We start from the raw sequence: 23,015 nt of genomic DNA, 5'->3' as shown, positions 1-23,015 counted from the left end.
CAATTACCATGCTATAAAACTTTGGAATTTATGCAGTAGTCCTAAAAATAATAATAATGGCAGCTAAATTTCTTGAGTGCTTGCTATGTACTTGCTAGGTCCTATGCCAAGCACTTCATGGATTATCTCATTGAATCTTCCCAACAGCCCTATGAAGTAAGGGCTATTGTTATCCCCACTCCATAGATGAGAGAGGAAAAAATAAGTTAAATAACTTGCCTGAAGCTCTCAACCTAGTAAGTGGTGGACCCAGATTTTGAACCAGACAGTCAAGACTTTAGAGCCCTAATAACCACTGGGTTTTATTTGGTTATTGTTTTTCCACACAGCCTGACTTTGCATGCTGAGGAATATGTTCTATTTTAGAAAATTACTTCAGAATATAGAGGGACTCTTGTTTTCATGATAGTAGCTTCTAGAAGCGACACTCCAATTTTGATTATTTTTTATTACGTTGTTTTATATTTCAGAGTTCATTTTTTTAAACAAATATTCATATAATGCAGGTGGTCATGGGAGAGTTCACTATGTTAGGACAAGTGTCTCAATTTTTCATTTCACTTGGTGAATAAGCTTGAGGCATGATGTATCCTATATATTTCTTCTTTTCACCAGCTTCACTATTTGCCAGATATATCTGAAATTATAATCTTAGATAAGGTAGGGCTGAAAAAAAACCTACTGACCCGTAGATGTGATGGACTTCAGCTAAACGGTATTATTAGTAGCAATAACAACTTGATCCTACTTGCTGGAAAGAAGTAGTGTGAAGGAGGGAACAGAAAAACCTTTTTTGATAATCAAACCTCTACCTTCATATTTTTGAAACAGAGCCTACGTATTCTTTGCCAAAGCAGCTGACATGGGAAACATGAAAGCTATGGAGAAAATGGCTGATGCTTTGCTATTTGGAAATTTTGGCATGCAAAACATAACAGCGGCTATCCAATTATATGAGTCCCTAGCTAAAGAAGGATCATATAAAGCCCAAAATGTGAGTTTTGAAAGAAAAATAAGCCTTACGTAGCTACATCCTAAAATAACTATAGACAAAGAATATGTGAAAGGAGTTTAGCAATAGTATTCCCATTCTACTGCATGAACCCAGACCTAGGGAAGTTACAGTAACACTGAAATCGTGGGATCAGGGAGGGGACATAGCAAGAGAACTGGGCAAATTCTTCTAGTTATATGGGTGACTGTCAGGAATGGAACAGAACTGCTCTCTAATTCAGCTTCCCATCTTATGTCCATGGGTGTGTTTAGAAATGATTTAAGAACTCTGAACCCCTAACATAATTAAATTTTACTTAAATATATTCACCTATACAAAAAAACAAACAAAAAAAACCCCACAGAGTATATCTATGACCTTACATGATGTTGCCCTGGTTTTTACATTTCACACACTTTATAAACTAAATATATTTTCTTTTCTCTTTTACTGAATGCATTTCATTTAATCCAAGAATAATGTAAGTATTTCATAGAAAATCTGGAAAACAGAAACGTACATACATACATACATTAATAAATAAATACATAAGTAAATAAAGCCCTTCACAAGCCAACCATTCTGACTCAATTATTGTTAGAACTGTTTTATATTTTTGCTTAGCTTCTTCCTCAGGCATTTCTCTTCTTACATCATCCTGATCACAATGCAAGTGCATATATCATTTTGTTTCTGGCTACTTTCACTTAATGCAATAGCAAAAGTATGTCTTCATGTTGTTAGTCTTTTTAATAAAAATATTTATTTCTGATTACAAAAGAAATTCATGCTCATGACAAAAAAAAATGTCTGAGAATTCAGAAAGTATGAAGAAAAAAATAAAAGTTGTCTGAAACTTCTCCTCCCAGAGATCATTTTTGTTATCTCTGGGAGGAAAATGCAGAAGCTAGACTTTGGAGTCAGACTGAAGTTCAAATCCATTCTGCCACTTGCTTATTGGATACCTCCTTAACGAACACCTTTCCCCTTCCACAAGAGGATCCTTTCCTACGCTCTCTGATTCTGTTTCTCTCATAATCTAATAGTAGTAAACACTTAGTGTGTTTCTAGGTAGCATTGCTTATGATTAAAATGACTTCGGATTGACAAACTTCCATCGCATTGGGGCAAACTGTAATGAACTGTAAATACTGGATCGTGGTAGTAATTCTTAGGAGAACCCTGGACACCACAGGTACGGAACCATTACTTGGGGGTTGGGGCTCCTGCACCCACCTAGTGTGCATCTCACTTCCTTGAGGCCTCATCTGAGGGACCAAAGATAGTGGACCCGGGAGAACTATCCTGGGAAACTGGGAAACTGCAGATCCTGTGCTATATCCACCTGAATAGACTGGTGGCAATTGGAACCTGTAGGAGCCCTCATGAGTCTCTGTGTTTACTTAGTTGAAACCAAAGCTAGACCAGCAAACCTCTGATCAGTGAGACAACCTTTCTAATTTTCATCTGTAGGGTTAGGTTTTATCATATATAATATACTGGATACCAGATATATCTGGTTCACAGTTGTATCTAATATTTAGCACAGTCCTTGGGACAAGAAATATACATTGATTGCTGAATCAATTAATGATGAATGATTAAATAGAATTATTGTGGGGATTGAAATAATATGTAAAGGTTAATTCCATACCTGGAACTTTTGTCATCATTCATTGTAAAGAAAGGATATAAATATTACTCTTCTAGAATTTTTCCTATTACTACATAGGATTTCTTTTTTACAAAAATGAGATCAGACTTTAATTGCTATTTCCTAATCTCTTTACTCACTTAATAATATATTATAAACAAATTACCATGTAAATATATGCAGATCAACATCGCTGTTGTATTTTTTAATTTTTATTTATTTATTTTTAAAGATTTCATTTATTTATTTGACAGAGAGAGATCACAAGTAAACGGAGAGAGAGGCAGGCAGAGAGAGAGAGAAAGAGGGAAGCAGGCTCCCTGCTGAGCAGAGAGCCAGATGCAGGACCCATCCCAGGACCCTGAGATCATGACCTGAGCCGAAGGCAGCCACTTAACCCACTGAGCCACCCAGGCGCCCCAATTTTTATTTATTTTTTTAAATTTCTTTTCAGTGTTCCAGAATTCATTGTTTATCTACCACACCCAGTGCTCCATGCAATACGTGCCCTCTACTGTTATATTTTTTAAAGATTTATTTATTGATTATTTGAGGCGGGGGAGAAGCAAAGAGGGAGCAAGAGGGAAAGAAACAGAAGTGGATTCCTCATACCGGGCTTGATCTCATGATCCTGAGTTCATGACCTGGGCCAAAATCAAGGGTCAGGTGCTCGGAATGCCTGAGTGGCTCAGTCCTTAAGTGTCTGCCTTTGGCTCAGGTCATGATCCCAGGGTCCTGTGATCTAGCCCTGTGTGGGGCTCCCCGCTTATCAGGAAACCTGCTTCTACCTCTCCCATTCCCCCGTTTGTGTTCCCTCTCTCACTGTCAAATAAATAAATAAAATCTTAAAAAAAAAAAAAAAAAAGTCAGACGCTCAACTGACCTTGCTATCTAAGCACCCCTCAATATCACCATCTTAAATATCTGTATAATTTTAATTAAGTTGTTGAATACTATTTTTTACCCCAGGGAATGTTTTTAAACTAAATACAAAACATTATATTTACAAAGGAGTAAATGGATTTATAAATGTTATAATAAAATAGGAGAGTTTTTAAACCTTCATTGTCCAAACACAAAGTTCCAAAACAAACTAAATGTTACCATCATATCCAGCACTATAAATGATATCTCAGAATTCCTTTCTTTTTTAAAAAATATTTTATTTATTTATTTGACAGAGATCACAAGTAGGCAGAGAGGCAGGCAGAGAGAGAGGAGGAAGCAGTCTCCCCACAGAGCAGAGAGCCCGATGTGGGCTTGATCCCAGGACCCTGGGATCATGACCCAAGCCAAAGGCAGAGGCTTTAGCCCACTGAGCCACCCAGGCATTCCTTTCTAAACTAGTGAACATGTGCTTTATTTTTTAGTGGAGTATTAATTAGCTAATTAAGTCAACAGTTGTTTTGTTGACACAATGTTCCAAACATAATCTAAGTTGAGGTGTAGAAAAAGATTAATAGGTTACAGTCCTTATGGGTCAATCTGAAGTATAAACACATAATTGCAGGACAATTTAGGTAGACTATAGTTATAAACTGCATTAGACACAGAAAAGAGTCTAACAGGTTCTGCCTAGAGCAGAGGAGGAAGGCTTCTAAGTAAAAGTGACATTTGTACCTAGTCTAGAATATTGGATATAGACAACATACAAGATTTATTTGTCTGTATTTGAGTAAAGTATTTGATAATAAGGTCAAAACACTACTCTCAGAAAAGAAATTCCAAATTAACAGAAATGGTACATAAAACACCTGGATTTCAGGGTCAAAGTCAGAGTATCAGTCCCCATTCTCAGATTAATGTGGGCCCATGGCATGGCCACAGACTGCACTCCAATCCCAGGTAATTGGCCATCAAATGCTTGCCATTGATTTTAAGGAGAAACAGATAGGAGAAGGTCATTAGCGGAGTGCTAATCCAGTGCTAGGAAGAATAACTCCAAATGGTTGACCACTGGCTATGTATTATCACAGCCATCTTTGTAGAGACAAGCAGGCATTGTTGGGACACTATCCCTGAAAACATACAATTACAGACAGGGGTTCTGGAATCAGAAAGCTGGACAACTAATGAGCTTCCCATCTTGTTCATTCTTTCAGTGTCATTTCTATAAACCTCAGGTTTCTCAAACCTGCAAAGGGAACTGTTGATAAGGTTACACGACTTTATAAGTTTGCTGCAAGAAGAGAATAATATCTGCACAATCCCTTAGAGATATTAAAGTACATCAGTGAATAATGTTGTATAACGATTTTAGTCCTAATGGCTTTGCTACGGAGTCAGTCAGTCCCTGGCTTTAAATCTCAGTTCCAATACTTGTGGCCTGCCCTCTCTGAATCTCAATTTCCTCATTGTAAAATGGGGATATCTGTCTGACATATGTGTGTGTTGGATCTCAGGAGGATAAGAAGATAGAATATGAGTGAGGACAAACTTATCATCTGGAAAGCTGATATTGACCTGATATGCAAAATTCAATCACACTGCCTATTGAAATGCTACAATACAACGTGGCATAAAGTCTCTGTCCCAAACACCTCCTATGCTCTCCCTGACATCCTGAACACCCTTATTCGTTACTTGGATTCCCCCTCCCCCTCATGTCCTCCCCATAAACTAGTGACCAAAGTGTTAACATCTGGATGAGCCGGGCGCCTGCAAGATCCTGGTCTAGTACTACAGCTGGATTGCTGGATTCTGTTCTGAGATTTTGCTCTCACCCCTGTCATCCCTATAGAAAAGTCTGTTTCCAATAGTAAGTCTGCTTATAGCGGACTTGTCTCCTTGTACAAGAACAACTAGTGAAAGAGATTCTGTGCTACAAACAATGCTTAATTCAATCTGTGACTAGGATGGCCACGTGCTATAATGATCAGAGCTCTCTAATAGAGAGCTAATAGGTTAACAGGCTGGGTGACCATCTTTATTCTGAGGCTGTTTGTGCCACCCTGGTATAGGAATCCTACCTGGACTCTTAAGAAATATTGCTGGAGGGATGCCTGGGTGGCTTAGTTGGTTAAGCAGCTGCCTTCGACTCAGGTCATGATCCCAGTATCCTGGGATCCAGTCCCGCATCAGGCTCCCTGCTCCATGGGGAACCTGCTTCTCTCTCTCCCTCTGCCTGCCTCTCTGCCTGCTTGTGCTCTCTCTCTCACTGTCAAATAAATAAATAAAATCTTAAAAAAAATATATTGTTGGAAACTATAAGGACAAGGTAGCAACAGCAGTGTAGCTAAAGAAGAATGGCAATGAAAAAGAGTGAGAAGGGCAGAGATAGGAAAAAATGAAGAGAATGAAGACACCTAGTTCTGGGGGGAAAGGAAGAACTGAAATACTGAAATGTAATAAATGGAGAGCCTGGAGTGCCAGAAGTCTAGTAAAGATCTGAGTTAAAGAAAAACACAAAAGAGAAGAACCCATATTATAAAGCAGCTTTGAGGGGTCAGGGGAAAATGTAATTTTCAGGTTACATATAAAGGGCAGCTGAATAAAGGGAAAGAGGCATAATTATTTCTTCCATGTACCTTGAATGGTTCATCCCACAAAATTCCAAATCAAAGGAAATTTTGATAAGGACAACAAAAACATTTAAGTTTATGAGCAGAATCCATTGTATTGATTTTCAAAGAAACTACACTTTTCTGGACTCCTGGACAGCTCTGACAGTTAAGCATCTGCCTTCAGCTCAGGTCATCCCTGGGTCCTAGGATCGAGTCCCTGAGCAGGGAGGCTGCTTCTCCCTCTGCCTGCCACTCCTCCTGCTTGTGCTCTTTCTCTCTCTCTCTCTCTGACAAATAAATAATTTTTGTTTTTAAAGAAAGAAACAATAGCTTCCAAATAATGAGAACTATTAACTAACAGAGTCGTCTTCATGGACATGGTGGAAATTGAGGAAATAGCAAACAAAACTGAGTCCTACAGTAGAGGATTCCATTAAGATATTGTGTTATACCAGCTAAACGTAGATAAATTATATATTTTTTACTTCTCTGATTCTCATTCAGGAAGCAAAAATTCAGAATTAGAAAGATTCACTCTTAATATCAATGAACAGCCTCAATTTGTCAATTTGCCAATTTGCCAAATAAGAACATAGAGTTAAACCTCATTGCTTTAAGAATCATGAAATAGGGGTGCCTGGGTGGCTCAGTGGGTTAAAACCTCTGTCTTCAGCTCGGGCCATGATCTCAGGGTCCTGGGATTGAGCCCCACATCGGGCTCTCCGCTCTGCGGGGAGCCTGTTTCTGCCTCTCTCTCTCTGCATGCCTCTCTGCCTACTTGTGATCTCTGTTTTTCAAATAAATAAATAAAATCTTAAAAAAAGACAGAATCATGAAATAAATCACCCATGTTGCATCACCATAAAATTTAATTTAGGGGGGCCTGGGTGGCTCAGTTGGTTAGGCGTCTGCCTTCAGCTTAGGTCATGATCATGGGGTCCTGAGATGAGCCCCTTGTCCAGCTCTAAGCTGAGTGAGGAGCATGCTTCTCCCTTTTCCCCTGCTTGTGCTTTCTTGCTCTCTCTCTCTCTCCCATAAATACATACAGTCTTTAAAAAAAATAATTTAATTGTGGTAATCTCTAAGTGGTGGTATTATTTGCAACTATTTTCTTTTTAAAAATACTTTATTGGGCTTTTTTCCTCTACATTTTCTATTCATGGTTATGTATTACTTTGATATCAGAAAAATCATTTAACTCAGATTCATGTATATGTTCAAAACGGTTTACTATGAATTATAAGAAAATCTATTCTATTGTTTAAAAATTATTTTAATATATTAAGGAGAATATAAGGAATTGCATATTTTTCAATGCTTTGTAATTCTAGAATAATTCTATCTAACTGGCAAAGATTCCTCATATTTTTCCTTTATTTTAGATGAGAATTTTAGAGGTGTTTTGTAGAGGGAATGTAGTTATTAGTACTGTGCTACTACTGAAAAAAATCATTTTTAGTATCAACCTAATAATCACTTTGATAATTTTAGGATTACCTGTATAGAGCATTTCATCTTGATGTTAATGTTCTTTTTATATTAAGGGTACAGATAGGATCTGAGTTGTTCATTAAGGTTGATTCACACTTTTGTTTGGTATGCGATTTGAGCTAAAAGTAATAATCTCAAATGCCTTCAAGCCTTGTGCAGTAATTAGAAGAAGAATGCTTAACCTTTTCTCTTTAACAATAATTTCCTATATAAAAAGTAAAAGGAATATTTAACTTTTAAATTATTATTATGAAACCTGAGTAAATTGCTTTGAAATATTAAAAAAAAATCGTCTATGCTAAACTCTTTCATTCAAATCCCAACTATTATAAGTTTCAAACACACCATGGCACAATTGTTGAGTTCAGAATCAAGTCTTATAAACAGATCTAATATGCGGAGCTTGACCTTTAAAAACCACTGGAAGTGTCACTGATGTCATCACTATTACACAGCTTCTCTTTCGACTTTAGCTTTTTTTTTTTTTCTGGATTAAGTGTAAACTGTGCTCTAATCCATCTCGTTTCATCTCAGCTGTATCTCCAAAGAAAGACCAAATGCCTAAAACCGCTTATGGTATAGTTAGATGACAATGTCCAAGTGTAAAGCAATAGTAAAACAATGACTATAATCAGCATATTCACTACATGAAAGCGCATATTATCTCTTGTCTTCCGTTAGTACTCAAATGAAGGAAAGGAGAGAGGAAGCAAGGGAGGAAGGAAGAAAGTTGAGCCTTCCAGAGAATTAATTCAGAATCACCCATTGTTATTTTTCAGTGAAAGAGGGAACATGCCTTTTGGGCTGGTTTTAAAACTGCTAAAATCATGGTTTCATTCCTTCCTTCTAGAATGAGCATTATACAAAGAAAATCTCCCCTCCCCTGTCACAGGATGGAAATTTAACTCCCACACCATCCACAACTCACAAATTTCTTCAACGGAATCTGGCCATAAAGTGTGATAAGCTGTGCACAAAATCATACACTTTTGGTGAAAGTATCTTAAAATACAAGCTCAACTGAATAGAATAGTATCCTCATTTTCTCATATAAAGGTCAGTATATTTGTTTGCTGTCAGGGTTTCTACATAAATAAATCACTTTCTAAGTTGAGCAGAATCAAAAATTGCTAAGAGTTGCAAGCAAAATAAAAATCTAATATTGACTAAGGAGATCCTTAAAAGGAGCCAAGTTAGCCATTTTAAATATAAACTACAAGGGTTAAAGGAGTTCCAGGATTCCAGATGCCTTCCATTTGTAATAACGCCCTTTTGGTCTACTTTCCATAGAAGGGAAACTTTGAGACTAAAGAGGACTTGGTCAAAACAGAAGATTTTTTTTTTTGAGTTTATGAATTAAATAGATTACACGAATTATAAACCACATGTTAGAGTTATTATGCTCTTGGGAACTGAACTGGGCAGTCAGTTCCCTAATTTAAAAAATGATATGGTTCTTTGTCCTTGAAATTATACTTCAAAGTTTAAGAAATTATTTCATTTTGATTGAATTATCAGACTTCTTGTATCTTTACTTTAGGGAGACACTTAACAAAGCCTTGCAGAATATTCTCGTGAACTGGAAGAAAAAATAGAAATGTGGGCTTTGATGATTGTAAATAAAGAGTAGGCTAATGGGTTGATGCCAACATGAAAGCAAGTCCCTGGCAATCTGCCACAGGATTCTGCTTATGACCCTGTGCTCTTCAAATATTTCATCATCAACTCAAGTTGAATGGCTAACACCAGATTGTTATTAATATAAAGCATGGAAAAGTGATTTACATAAGAGTGTGTGATGAACTTCTAAAAATGGTAACAGGAATTATAATCTTTGTCCTTTAGTAGAACCTTGAAAATATTAGGAACACCAAAACAGACTTTTACAGTTATGTTCTGACAAAAAATTTAGTTTTGTGATTCTGTCGAGAAGAGATGCAAGGAGAAAAAGTGAGAAAATAATGTAAATGACCTAAGTCATCATCAATAATATAGTCAATTTAGAGATAATGTGTGAAATATAAAAATTAACAGTAAGTAGTAGCAATTTATCAAGAATCATAATGGTGGTAAGTTATCAGAAGAAAACAGCTAAAATAATTTACAGTGGTTGTTTAGCATGAGAATAAAAAAATGGCGTGGAAAGGAGCAGGACATTGATGTTTATATTGTAAACCTTCAGAAGTATTAGAATTTTAATCTTTAATATGCATGTATTTTTAAATATATTAAAATTAAATTTATTTATTAACTCACACCTCAAGAAGGAACTATGTTTAAAACAAACAAACAAACAAAAAAAAACAGAAATCCTCTCCAACTAAAAAGACACCAGCATCCTTGGAAAATGTCAAATTCTGGGTGTGGAACAAGAAATGTAGAAGATGCTCTTGAAACATTTTATCTTTCAAGGTGTCCTATCAGTATGACTAGAAACTATTATATGATACAATATGATAGCAAGAATGCTGTCAGAAAATACTATGGTCATGACCAAAAGACTGAACTAACTCAGAATAGGCTCCTACTGACTAAAGATGGAAAAATTGAGCACTAAAATGAATAATTACCACAGTGGACTGAAATACCACAAATATACCTAAATTCATTAATTCATAATGATTAATAACTAAGAAGAAATGGAGTATCTCCACACTCTTTTGGCTTTTGTCAAGCACTGTGGCAATTTTTCTCTTAAAAACAGCCACAGAAGAGGCATCTGTGTGGTGTAGTTCATCAAGTGTCTGACTCTTGGTTTCAGCTCAAGTTATAATCTTAGGGTCCTGGGATTGAGCCCCACATGGCCTTGGGATTCTCTCTCCCCTCTCCTTCTTAAATAAATAAATAATCTTTTTTAAACATGGACACAGCATTATCTCTAGTCCCATATGCTATTTCAGCACCCTAACCAACATAATCAAAAAGTAGAGTCTATTTCCCCTCCACAACCTAACTGAGATTCTTTTATTTTATTTTACTTTTTATTTTTTTAAATAAACCTATAATGTATTTTTATCCCCAGGGGTACAGGTCTGTGAATCGCCAGGTTTACACATTTCCCAGCACTCATCATAGCATATACCCTCCCCAGTGTCCATATCCCCACCACCATCTCCCATCCCCCCACCCCCCAGCAACCCTCAGTCTGTTTTTTGAGATTGAATCTTTTATGGTTTGTCTCCCTCCCAATCCCACTTTCTTTCATTTTTCTTTTCCTACCCCCAACCCCCCCACATTGCATCTCCACTTCTTCATATCAAGGAGATCATATGATAGTTGTCTTTCTCCGATTGACTTATTTTGCTAAGCATAATACCCTCTAGTTCCATCCATGTCATCACAAATGGCAAGATTTCATTTCTTTTGATAGCTGCATAGTATTCCATTGTGTAGATATACCACTTCTTCTTTATGCATTCATCTGTTGATGGACATCTAGGTTCTATCCATAATTTGGCTATTGTGGACATTGCTGCTATAAACATTTGGTTGCACGTGCCCCTTCAGAGCACAACGTTTGTATCTTTAGGATATATACCCAGTAGTGCAATCACAGGGTCATAGGGTAGCTCTATTTTCAGTTTTTTGAGGAACCTCCACACGGTTTTCCAGAGTGGTTTCACCAGCTTGCATTCCCACCAACAGTGTAGGAGGGTTCCCCTCTCTCCACATCTTCACCAGCATCTGCCATTTCTTGACTTGTTAATTTTAGCCATTCTGACTGGTGTGAGGTGGTATCTCATTGTGGTTTTGATTTGTATTTCCCTGATGCAGAGTAATGTGGAGCATTTTTTCATGTGTCTGTTGGCCATCTGGATGTCTTTGCAGAAATGGCTGTTCATGTCCTCTGCCCATTTCTTGATTGGATTATTTGTTCTTTGGGTGTTGAGTTTGCTAAGCTCTTTATAGATTTTGGATACTAGCCCTTTATCTGATATGTCGTTTGCAAATATCTTCTCCCATTCTGTCAGTTGTCTTTTGGTTTTGTTAACTGTTTCCTTTGCTGTGCAAAAGCTTTTGATCTTGATGAAATCCCAATAGTTCATTTTTGCCCTTGCTTCCATTGTCTTTGGAGATGTTCCTAGGAAGAAGTTGCTGCGGTTGAGGTCGAAGAGGTTGCTCCTGTGTTCTCCTCAAGGATTTTGATGGATTCCTTTCTCACATGGAGGTCCTTCATCCATTTTGAATCTATTTTCGTGTGTGGTGTAAGGAAATAGTCCAATTTCATTTTTCTGCATGTGGCTGTCCAATTTTCCCAGCACCATTTGTTGAAGAAGCGGTCTTTTTTCCATTGGACATTCCTTCCTGCTTTGTCAAAAATTAGTTGACCATAGAGTTGAGGGTCTATTTCTGGGCTCTCTATTCTGTTCCATTGATCTATGTTTCTGTTTTTGGGCCAGTACCATGCTGTCTTGATGATGACAGCTTTGTAATAGAGCTTGAAGTCCGGAATTGTGATGCCATCAACGTTGGCTTTCTTTTTCAATATTCCTTTGGCTATTCGAGGTCTTTTCTGGTTCCATATAAACTTTAGGATTGTTTGTTCTATTTCTTTGAAAAAATGGATGGGATTTTGATAGGGATTGCATTAAACCTGTAGATTGCTTTAGATAGAATAGACATTTTCACAGTATTTGTTCTTCCAATCCAGGAGCATGGAACATTTTTCCATTTCTTTGTCTTCCTCAATTTCTTTCATGAGTATTTTATAGTTTTCTGAGTATAGATTCTTTGCCTCTTTGGTTAGGTTTATTCCTAGCTATCTTATGGTTTTGGGTCCAATTGTAAATGGGATTGACTCCTTAATTTCTCTTTCCTCTGTCTTGTTGTTAGTGTAAAAAAATGCAACTGATTTCTGGGCATCGACTTTATATCCTGACACTACTGAATTCCTATACAAGTTCTAGCAGTTTTGGAGTGGAGCCTTTTGGGTTTTTCACATAGAGTATCATATCATCTACAAAGAGTGATAGTTTGACTTCTTCTTTGCCAATTTGGATGCCTTTAATTTCTTTTTGTTGTCTGATTGCTGAGGCTAGGACTTCTAGTACTATGTTGAACAGCAGTTGTGATAACGAACATCCTTGCTGTGTTCCTGACCTTAGCGAAAAAGCTTTAAGTTTTTCTCCATTAAGAATGATATTTGCAGTGGGTTTTTCATAGATGGCTTTGATAATATTGAAGTATGTGCCTTCTATCCCTACACTTTGAAGAGTTTTAAACAGGAAGGGATGCTGTACTTTGTCAAATGCTTTTTCAGTATCTATTGAGAGTATCATATGGATCTTTTCTTTCTTTTGTTAATGTATTGTATCACATTGATTGATTTGCAGATGTTGAACCAACCTTGCAGCTCTGGAATAAATCCCCCTTGGTCGTGGTGAATAATCCTTTTAATGTACTGTTGGATCCTACTGGCCAGTATTCTGGTGAGAATTTTCGCATCTGTGTTCATCAAAGATATTGGTCTGTAGTTCTCTTTTTTGATGGGATCCTTGTCTGGTTTTGGAATCAAGGTGATGCTGGCCTCACAAAATGAGTTTGGAAGTTTTCCTTCCATTTCTATTTTTTGGAACAGTTTCAGGAGAATAGGAATTAATTCTTCTTTAAATGGTTGGTAGAATTCCCCTGGGAAGCCGTCTGGCCCTGGACTTCTGTTTGTTTGGAGATTTTTGATGACTGTTTCAATCTCCTTACTGGTTATGGGTCTGTTCAGGTTTTCTATTTCTTCCTGGTTCAGTTGTGGTAGTTTATATGTCTCTAGAAATGTATCCATTTCTTCCAGATTGTCGAATTTGTTGGTGTAGAGTTGCTCATAGTATGTTCTTATAATTGTTTGTATTTCTTTGGTGTTGGCTGTGATCTCTCCTCTTTCATTCATTTTATTTATTTGGGTCTTTTTCTTTTCTTTTTGATAAGTCTGGCCAGGGGTTTGTCAGTCTTATTAATTCTTTCAAAGACCCAGCTCCTAGTTTCGTTGATTTGTTCTATTGTTTTTTTTTAGTTTCTATTTTATTGATTTCTGCTCTCATCTTTATGATTTCTATTCTCCTGCTGGGTTTAGGCTTTCTTTGTTGCTCTTTCTCCAGCTCCTTTAAGTGTAGGGTTAAGTAGTGTATTTGAGATCTTTCTTGTTTCTTGAGAAAGGCTTGTACCGCTATATATTTTCCTCTCAGGGCTGCCTTTGTTGTGTCCCACAGATTTTGAACCATTGTGTTTTCATTATCATTTGTTTCCATGAATTTTTTCAATTCTTCTTTAATTTCCTGGTTGACCCATTCATTTTTTAGAAAGATGTTGTTTAGTCTCCATGTATTTGGGTTCTTTACAAATTTCTTTTTGTGATTGAGTTCTAGCTTCAGAGCATTGTGGTCTGAAAATATGCAGGGAATGATCCCAATCTTTTGATACTGGTTGAGACCTGATTTATGTCGCAGGATGTGATCTGGGATGTTCTAAATATATCTGTGATGTCCATCTGGTCCAGTGTGTCATTCGAGGCCTTAATTTCCTTGTTGATCTTTTGCTTAGATGATTTGTCCATTTCAGTGAGGGGAGTATTAAAGTCCCCTACTATTATTGTATTATTGTCAATGTATTTCTTTGATTTTGTTATTAATTGGTTTATATAGTTGGCTGATCCCACGTTAGGGGCATAGATATTTAAAATTGTTAGATCTTCTTGTTGGACAGACACTTTGAGTATGATATAGTGTCCTTCCTCATCTCTTATTATCGTCTTTAGCTTAAAACCTAATTGATCTGATATAAGGATTGCCACTCCAGCTTTCTTCTGATGTCCATTAGCATGGTACATTGTTTTCCACCCCCTCACTTTAAATCTGGAAGTGTCTTTGGGTCTCAAATGGGTTTATTGTAGGCAGCATATTGATGGGTTTTGGTTTTTTATTCATTCTGATACCCTGTGTCTTTTGATTGGGGCATTTAGCCCATTAACATTCAGGGTAACTATTGAGAGATATGAATTTAGTGCCATTGTATTGCCTGTAAGGTGACTCTTACTGTATATTGTCTCTATTTCCTTCTGATCTACTACTTTTAGGGTCTCTTTTTGCTTAGAGGACCCCTTTCAATATTTCCTGTAGAGCTGGTTTGGTGTTTGCAAATTCTTTCAATTTTTGTTTGTCCTGGAAGCTTTTTATCTCTCCTTCTATTTTCAATGATAGCCTAGCAGGATATAGTATTCTTGGCTGCATGTTTTTCTCATTTAGTGCTCTGAATATATCACGCCAATTCTTTCTGGCCTGCCACATCTCTGTGGATAAGTCCGCTGCCAATCTAATGTTTTTACCCTTGTATGTTACAGACTTCTTTTCCCAGGCTACTTTCAGGATTTTCTCTTTGTCGCTGAGACTTGTAAATTTTACTATCAGGTGACGAGGTGTGGACCTACTTTTATTGATTTTGAGGGGCGTTCTTAGCATCTCCTGGATTTTGATGTTTGTTCCCTTTGCCATTAGGGAAATTCTCTATAATAATTCTCTTCAATATACTTTCTGCTCCCCTCTCTCTTTCTTCTTCTTCTGGAATCCCAATTATTCTAATGTTGTGTCGTCTTATGGTGTCACTTATCTCTCAAGTTCTCTCCTCGTGGTCCAGTATTTGTTTGTCTCTCTTTTGCTCAGCTTCTTTATTCTCTGTCATTTGGTCTTCTATGTCACTAATTCTTTCTTCTGCCTCATTTATCCTAGCAGTAAGAGCCTCCATTTTTTTATTGCACCTCGTTAATAGCTTTTTTTTTTTTTCCAACTTGGTTAGATTTTAGTTATTTTATTTCTCCAGAAAGGGATTTTATCTCTCTGGAGAGTGTTTCTCTAATATCTTCTATGCCTTTTTCGAGCCTGGCTAGAACCTTGAGAATCGTCATTCTGAACTCTAGATTGTCATATTAGCAATGTCTGTATTGATTAGGTCCCCAGCCTTCAGTACTGCCTCTTGTTCTTTTTTCTGTGGTGAGGTTTTCTGCCTTGTCATTTTGTCCAGATAAGATTTGGTTTTTTATCCATTCTGATAAAATCCATTTCTCCTCCTCTGGAATTCCACTGTTCTCCTTGGTGAGTGTAGTTGGTCTTAGCTGGGTTTCTTGTTGATCTTCTGGGGGAGGGACCTGTTGTAGTGATTCTGAAGTGTCTTTGTCCCAGGCAGAATTGCACCACTCTGACCCGGGGCTGGGCTAAGTAATCCCCTCGGGTTTGCTTTAGGGACCTTTTGTTCCCTGAGCACTTTCCATAGAGTTCCAGAGGACGGGAATGAACATGGCGGCCTCCCAATCTCTGACCCGGAGGAGCCGAGAGCTCGGTGTCCTGCTCCTCAGTGCGCCCTCAGTGAAAAGCGCCCAACCGTCCACCTCTCCCTGGCCTCTGGTCGCGCTTGTAGGAAAGGGCTTATTCGGTTGCACTTGGAGAAAAGCGCCCGGTCGCTTCCATCTCTGTGGCCTCCAGCCATGCTCTGAGCTCACCCAGCCTGCGACCGGTTCAAGGTAACCCCCGAGCTGAGAGCTCTCTCCTCGGCTTTGTCGCTGTAGCCGGCTTCCCCACTCTAATACCGGCAAGCTCTGCGACACTCAGACACCCCCGGTCCTTCTGTGACCCTGCGGGATGTGGGGTCATGCTGACCCCGCATGGGCTTCCCCCTGGTTTAGCCTCTGGAGCGATGTCCCTCTGTGGAGCAGACTTTTAAAAGTACTGATTTTGTGCTCCATTGCTCCGCCACTTGCTGGGAGCTGCCCCGCCCCCCCGCCCCGCGGTCTATCTTCCCGTCACTTTGGATTCATTTCTCCGCAGGTGCTACCTTTCAGAAAGTGATCGATTTTCTGTTTCTAGAATTGTTGCTCTTCTTCTCTTCGATTTCCCATTGGATTTGTAGGTGTTCGCAATGGTTAGATAAGCTATCTAGCTGATCTCCTGCTTCCTGATGTCCTCTCAGCCTTCTACTTCTCCGCCATCTTGACTCCTCCTCCCAAACTGTGTTTTTATAGAACGCTAGTAAACATTGAGATGTTCATAGGACCCTGTGAGCACAATTTTGGAAATGCTAGGTAGAACAAAGGTCAACAAGTTTTCTCTTCGTAAGTCTTCTGAGAGTCTTTCTCATGCCTTATGAATAGGACTGATCTATCCTAAGTGAGATTCTTGACTACTTCGAACAATAAAGTTTGGTGGAAGTAATGATAGACTTCTGAGGGTAAGTCATAAAAAGTTTACAGCTCTGCCTAGCTCTTTCAGGATGCTTACTCTTGGAACTCAGCCATCATGCTGTGAGAAAACCTATACAACAGGAGAGGCCACATGAAGGTGTTCTGGCCATCAGTCTCAGCTAAGGTCTCAACCAATATCTAGCATCAACTGCCAAACATATATATGAATAAGCCTTTAGATGATACTATTCCCCAGGCTTTAAATCTTTCAAATAAGGCTCCTGTACTGTGGATCAGAGACAAAACATGCCTCCTCTACTTTGATTAAATTCTTTTTTTTTTTTAAAGATTTTATTTATTTATTTGACAGAGAGAAATCACAAGTAGACGGAGAGGCAGGCAGAGAGAGAGGGGGAGGGAAGCAGGCTCCCTGCCGAGCAGAGAGCCTGATGCAGGACCCAATCCCAGGACCCTGAGATCATGACCTGAGCCGAAGGCAGCGGCTTAACCCACTGAGCCACCCAGGCGCCCCTACTTTGATCAAATTCTTGACCCACATAACTCTTAGCAAAATAAATGGTTGTTTTATGCCACTAGGTTTTGGGATAATTTGTTTCACAGCCATAGTAAGTGGAACAAGGATACTTATATTCAAAATTAAAAGGGTAGAATTAGAATGCATGTCTCAGAAACATCTAAAGCAGAGTGCAGCAGGCATCTGTTTAGAGTAAGTTCAGATTTCTTGGCCCAGTCCACTTCCATCCCTGGGTACTAAGAGAACTCATAAATTATGTCACTGTCAAGTTGTCTATGATTCTGAGTAAGGAGGGCAGGAAAGGAGCCACAAGTTTTGGAGGATGTAAAATTCTGAAAATCACCCATAATGCTGATGAATTTAATGGTAAGATTTCCTATCAGACTTTCAAAATGTTTGTTTTTGAAAATCCCATAAAATGAAGCAGTACTATTTGTCAAGCAGCATGAGTTCACTAAGAGCAATCTGTATTAGGCAAGCTCTATTTTACAGGGTTGCTAGACTAAGAAATTTCAAAAAGGGAGTAGAGATGATAATCCCATATTTTATCCATTATAAGACACCATCAGCTGTAAGTTATATATTTTTAAAATATATAAAGATTTTATTTATTTATTTGACAGAGAGAGATCACAAGTAGGCAGAGAGAGAGAGAGAGGAAGAGTCAGGCTCCCTGCTGAGCAGAGAGCCCGATACGGGACTCGACCCCAGGACCCTGAGATCATGACCTGAGCTGAAGGCAGCGGCTTAACCCACTGAGCCACCCAGGCGCCTATATATTTTTAAATATGTTATATAATTACATAAATGATGCCAATTAAAGTTTAAAATGCTTTCATATTAGAGGTTATTGTTTTACTCTTATTAAAAGTGCTGTTTTAGATACTTTAGACATAGACTTCTATCATGTCATTCTTTAATTACATAAAAAATTAAATATAAATAAATGTAGGCATTCCAAAAATCTTCTCATTCAGAGTGTAACTGAATCAGTTTTCAACTAGAAAACTTCCTTGATGACTGTCTTCCAGTATATCATTCTCCATACCATTAAGAATGTCAGTAGTGCAACATTTCCTCAATTACCTCCAGGATTTCTTCCAAACTACTGACTCATACTACAAATATTAATGCTGACACTTTCCAATTTGACTAAATTTATATTTTTATTTTTTCATCGATCAAATCACATGTAACTGGAAGTTCAGTTCAAAGTTAGCGAGAGGTTCCTGACAATGATGTTGAACACCTTAATCATAAATTCTTTGTGATAAATAAATTGGCCACAACAGCATCTCATTATTCATTAGTTTTTCATCTATTCCTAGGGATTTGGCAATTCCTCCTGCATTTAGTGGGATAACTTGGCTTGTGACAGCTATTCCTTTTGTAGTAACAAAATGTGATGCAGTTTCATGGACTTTGGGATCTTTCCTTTTTTTTTTTTTTTTAGAAACATGTAATTACTTTGTTCCAACAGGACTATGACAGATATGGCATCCATGATATAGACTAGATTCAGTCAACACACAAGATGATGAATACTACCTAAAATATATCACACAAGGAAGGTAAAACAGGGAATCTTTGTGGGAGAGAACACCTGGTATCAAACAGCTGCCCTCAAATGTCTACAAGGCAGAAAGTGGTATAACAAGGAATTGATTTGTTAAGCACCAAACTACCATATAGTTTAAACAACTAAGTACTGGGGCACCTGGTTGGCTCAGTGGGTTAAAGCCTCTGCCTTCAGCTCAGGTCATGATCTCAGGGTCCTGGGATCGAGCCCCACATCAGGCTCTCTGCTCAGCAGGGAGCCTGCTTCCCTTCCTTTCTCTCTGACTGCTTCTCTGCCTACTTGTGATCTGTCAAATAAATAAATAAAATCTTAAAAAAAAAAACAACTAAGTACTGAGGTAACAACTACTATACAGAGATTAATTTTGGTTCACTGTGTATCTACTAACTTAAAGAACTTCCCTCCCAGCAACAGAGATGTCCATTTGTATTGGTTATGATTCTCTGAATTTCAAGTACAGAAAATACAACCAGTCTGGCTTAAGCAAATTGCGATTTTTTTGCTCATTTAACTGTGACATTGTAGCTGCCTTTAGATCCTCTGAATCCAGAGACCAGAATGAAGACATCAAGACACACTTTCTCTTTGTCTCATTTCTTTGTATGATGGTTTTGAGTGGCTTGACCCCATGGAGGCAAAACAGTCACCAATGAACCTAGGTATCCTTAGTCCTTAAATCTGGAAGTCTCTGTAAAAGAAGCCAGTTTCTTTCCCAACGATTTCAGCAAAAGTGTTGGGTTAGATCACAAGACCAGCCTGAATCAATCACCGCATCCAGGAAAAGCATAGTAATCTGATTGATTGAGCCTGTGTCATGTGACCCTCTAGATTCAGAAAGCAGTGAGGTGCTGCATAGAACTGAATGAATCAGAATGGAAGGAAAATGGTTTTACAAAGAGAATCCAGGCAGACAAAACAACAACAATGAAAACCACATACCCTGACAACATCCACATGCAAGATTTTATATGGAAGATCATATCAAACAAAATTTAAAAGCAAAAAATTTACAGTTATTTTCAAAAAATTATCACAGAAAGAAAAAAAGTTAATTCACTTTAAAAAATAGAAATGATACTACATTCTTTGACTAGAAGCAGTAAAACTGAAAATTACTGATAAAAAGATAGCTTAAAATTCAGCTATAAAATTTCAATAAAAATTTTTTTTAAATTTTCATGAGTCTCCTAATTTTTAGCAAATAGCAAAGAGAATAGAAACTGAAATGACATATTAAGAACACAATGATGATATGGGCGCCTGGGTGGCTCAGTGGGTTAAGCCGCTGCCTTCGGCTCAGGTCATGATCTCGGGATCCTGGGATCGAGTCCCGCATCGGGCTCTCTGCTCAGCAGGGAGCCTGCTTCCTCCTCTCTCTCTGCCTGCCTCTCTGCCTACTTGTAATCTCTCTCTGTCAAATAAATAAATAAAATCTTTAAAAAAAAAAAAAAACACAATGATGATAACACTACATATAAAAGTTAAGGAATGGCTAAAGCCACATGTAGAGGAAAATATACAGCTTTAAATGTTTTAATAAATAAGAAACCTAAATACATATCTCAAAAAACTAAAAGAAAAAAAGAAATAGCAAAAGAAACTAAACCTAGAAAATGTTAAGAGTATTTTAACAACTTTTTCAGGTAATTATAGATATTCTTCTTCGGTTCTACACTAAAGCTCAAAGTGATGACTTCTTAAAGATTATATGCAGTGTGGAATCTGAAATTACATAATGACCTTTTTATATTCTGTTACATTAAAATCAACTGGTCTATCTTGTATTTTGAATGGAACTTTTTTTTAACCTAAACAGATTTTTTAACATCATGCATTGGTTATTTAGAAAATATCAGTTCACTAAGCTATGCAAGTCTTCCAAATTTGATACACTGCATTATACAATCTTGAAATCACATTTGTTAATACCACCATTGTGAAAAGTCAAAGTGCTAGGGTGTCGAGCAGATTTTAAGGTATACATGATAGGAGGTATAAGTTTTCCAACATTCTGACTTTTGCTTAAAAGCTTGAATTTATCTTTGGTGACAGTACTTAATAGTTTTTATTGATGACAAGTTAACTGTCCATTTTCAAGAAAATGTCTGCCAGTCTAAATGAACATAGCTGAGCCATTGTTCCTTGAAGTAAAGATAGTGTTCCATGAAAAAAGTGGCTATTTCAGCTTGCAACTCAAACAAGAATTTCAAGCATTTCCTTGAAACAACCAACTTATTTCACTATTGGAAGTATTTTATGCCCTCTTTCCATATAAGACATTTATTCAAGAGTTGAGACTTAACAAATATAATGCTTTTATTGCTTCATCAAGGACATTTTTTTTTTAAATCAAGAACATTCTTAAGGGATACTATTATTTTTAGTTTTGCTGTGAATGTGTGGTATGAAATACAATAACAGGAGTGCCTGGGTGGCTCAGTCGTTAAGCTGCTTCCTTCAGCTAAGGTCATGATCCTGGGGCCCAGCATCTGGCTCCCTGCTCAGTGGGAAGCCTGCTTCTCTCCCTCTCCCACTCCCCCTGCATGTGTTCCCTCTCCAGCTGTCTCTCTCTGTCAAATAAATAAATAAAATCTTAAAAAAAAAAAAGAATACAATAACAATATGAATGGCAGTTTGGTGTACTTCTTTGATTCATGCTAATATGCCTGCAGTTTTGCTTACCTTTGCTTTGCATCATTAATGCAAATGTCAACATAATGAAAAATGCAATAATGTATATACATTATTATATAGTCCATTGAAAATCAAGGAACTAGAAAGTCTAAACTTAGGTCCATTAATATATGAAAATTTTTCATATTGTAACAAAGGAATTCCAAATCAATAAGGAATGGGTTTTTAAAAAGCTACTACATGTACTGTAGAGTGGTGTTAACCATATGTACAACAGAAATTTTTAATCTAACAAATCTGAAACTGTATACCCATTAAACAATTCTTTTTTTCTCCCTCTCCCTAGCCCTTAGCAACCTTCATTTTATTTTCTGTTTCTAAGAGTTTAGCTACTTTAGAGACCTTCTATAAGTGAACTCATGCAGTTTTTGTCTTTTTGTGACTGGCCCATTTCACCTAGTTTAATGTCCTGAAAGTTCATTCATGTTGTAGCATGTGTTTATATATATTTTTTCTATTCTTTTATTTTTTTTTCTTTAATCTTTATGTCCTTCCTTCTACTAACTTTGGGCTTAATTTTTTCTTCTTTTTCTGTTTTTTTGAGATGTAATATTACGTTGTTGATTTGAGATCTTTCTTTAAGGTACATATGTATGTCTATAGACTTCCTCTTAGTACTGTTTTGGCTGCATCTCATAAGTTTTGGTATGTTGTATTTTAATTTTAATTTACCACAAGATATTTTCTAAATTTCTTTGTGATTTTTTCCTTGGTCCATTGATAGTTCAAGAGTATGATGCTTAATTTCCATATATTTGTGAATTTTTCCATTGTTCTTTTTGCTATTGATTTCTAGTTTCATTCCATTGTGTTCAGAGAAGATACTTAGTATAATTTTAATCTTCTTAAATGTATTAATACGTGTTTTGTGACTAACATATGGTCTATCCTGGAAAGTGTTCTATGTGGTTTTTTTTTTTAAGACTTTATTTATTTATTTGACAGACAGAGATCACAAGTAGACAGAGAGGCAGGCAGAGAGAGGAGAAAGCAGGCTTACTGCTGAGCAGAGAGCCTGATGCGGGGCTCGATCCCAGGACTCTGGGATCATGACCTGAGCTGAAGGCAGAGGTTTTAACCCACTGAGCCACCCAGGCACCCCAATATGTGTTCTTAAAAAGAATATGCTTTCTGCTATTGTTGGATGGAGTTTTCTATGTCTGTTAAGTCTATTTAGTCTATGGTGTTGTTTAATTCCTCTATTTCTTCATTGAGTTTCTGTCAGGCTGTTCTATCCATTACTGAAAATGGGTCATTAAAATCTCCTATTATTATTGTGTTACTATTTCTCCTTTCAGTTCTGTAAATGTTTGCTTTATGTGTTTGGGTGCTCTACCATTACATGCATATATGTTTATAATGGTTATATCTTCCTGGTGAATAGATCCTATTATCATATAACGCCATT

The 23,015-nt window shown here is 37.3% G+C and overlaps 1 protein-coding gene across 2 annotated transcripts in view; it reads left to right on the top strand.

The window, feature by feature from the left end:
* The window catches only part of SEL1L2 (SEL1L2 adaptor subunit of SYVN1 ubiquitin ligase), a 120,874-nt gene that overhangs the window by 54,158 nt on the left and 43,701 nt on the right, over positions 1-23,015 (top strand). For both annotated transcript variants that reach the window (XM_059134069.1, XM_059134068.1), the window contains exon 5: positions 832-994. In XM_059134069.1, coding sequence (XP_058990052.1) covers positions 832-994 — 163 coding nt within the window. The remainder of the gene's footprint in view (positions 1-831; positions 995-23,015) is intronic.

Source organism: Mustela lutreola, chromosome 9, assembly GCF_030435805.1.
Source record: "Mustela lutreola isolate mMusLut2 chromosome 9, mMusLut2.pri, whole genome shotgun sequence".
Classification (NCBI taxonomy): Eukaryota; Metazoa; Chordata; class Mammalia; order Carnivora; family Mustelidae; genus Mustela; species Mustela lutreola.
Note: the sequence above shows the minus strand (reverse complement) of the source record. Positions and strands in the feature narration are given on the sequence as shown.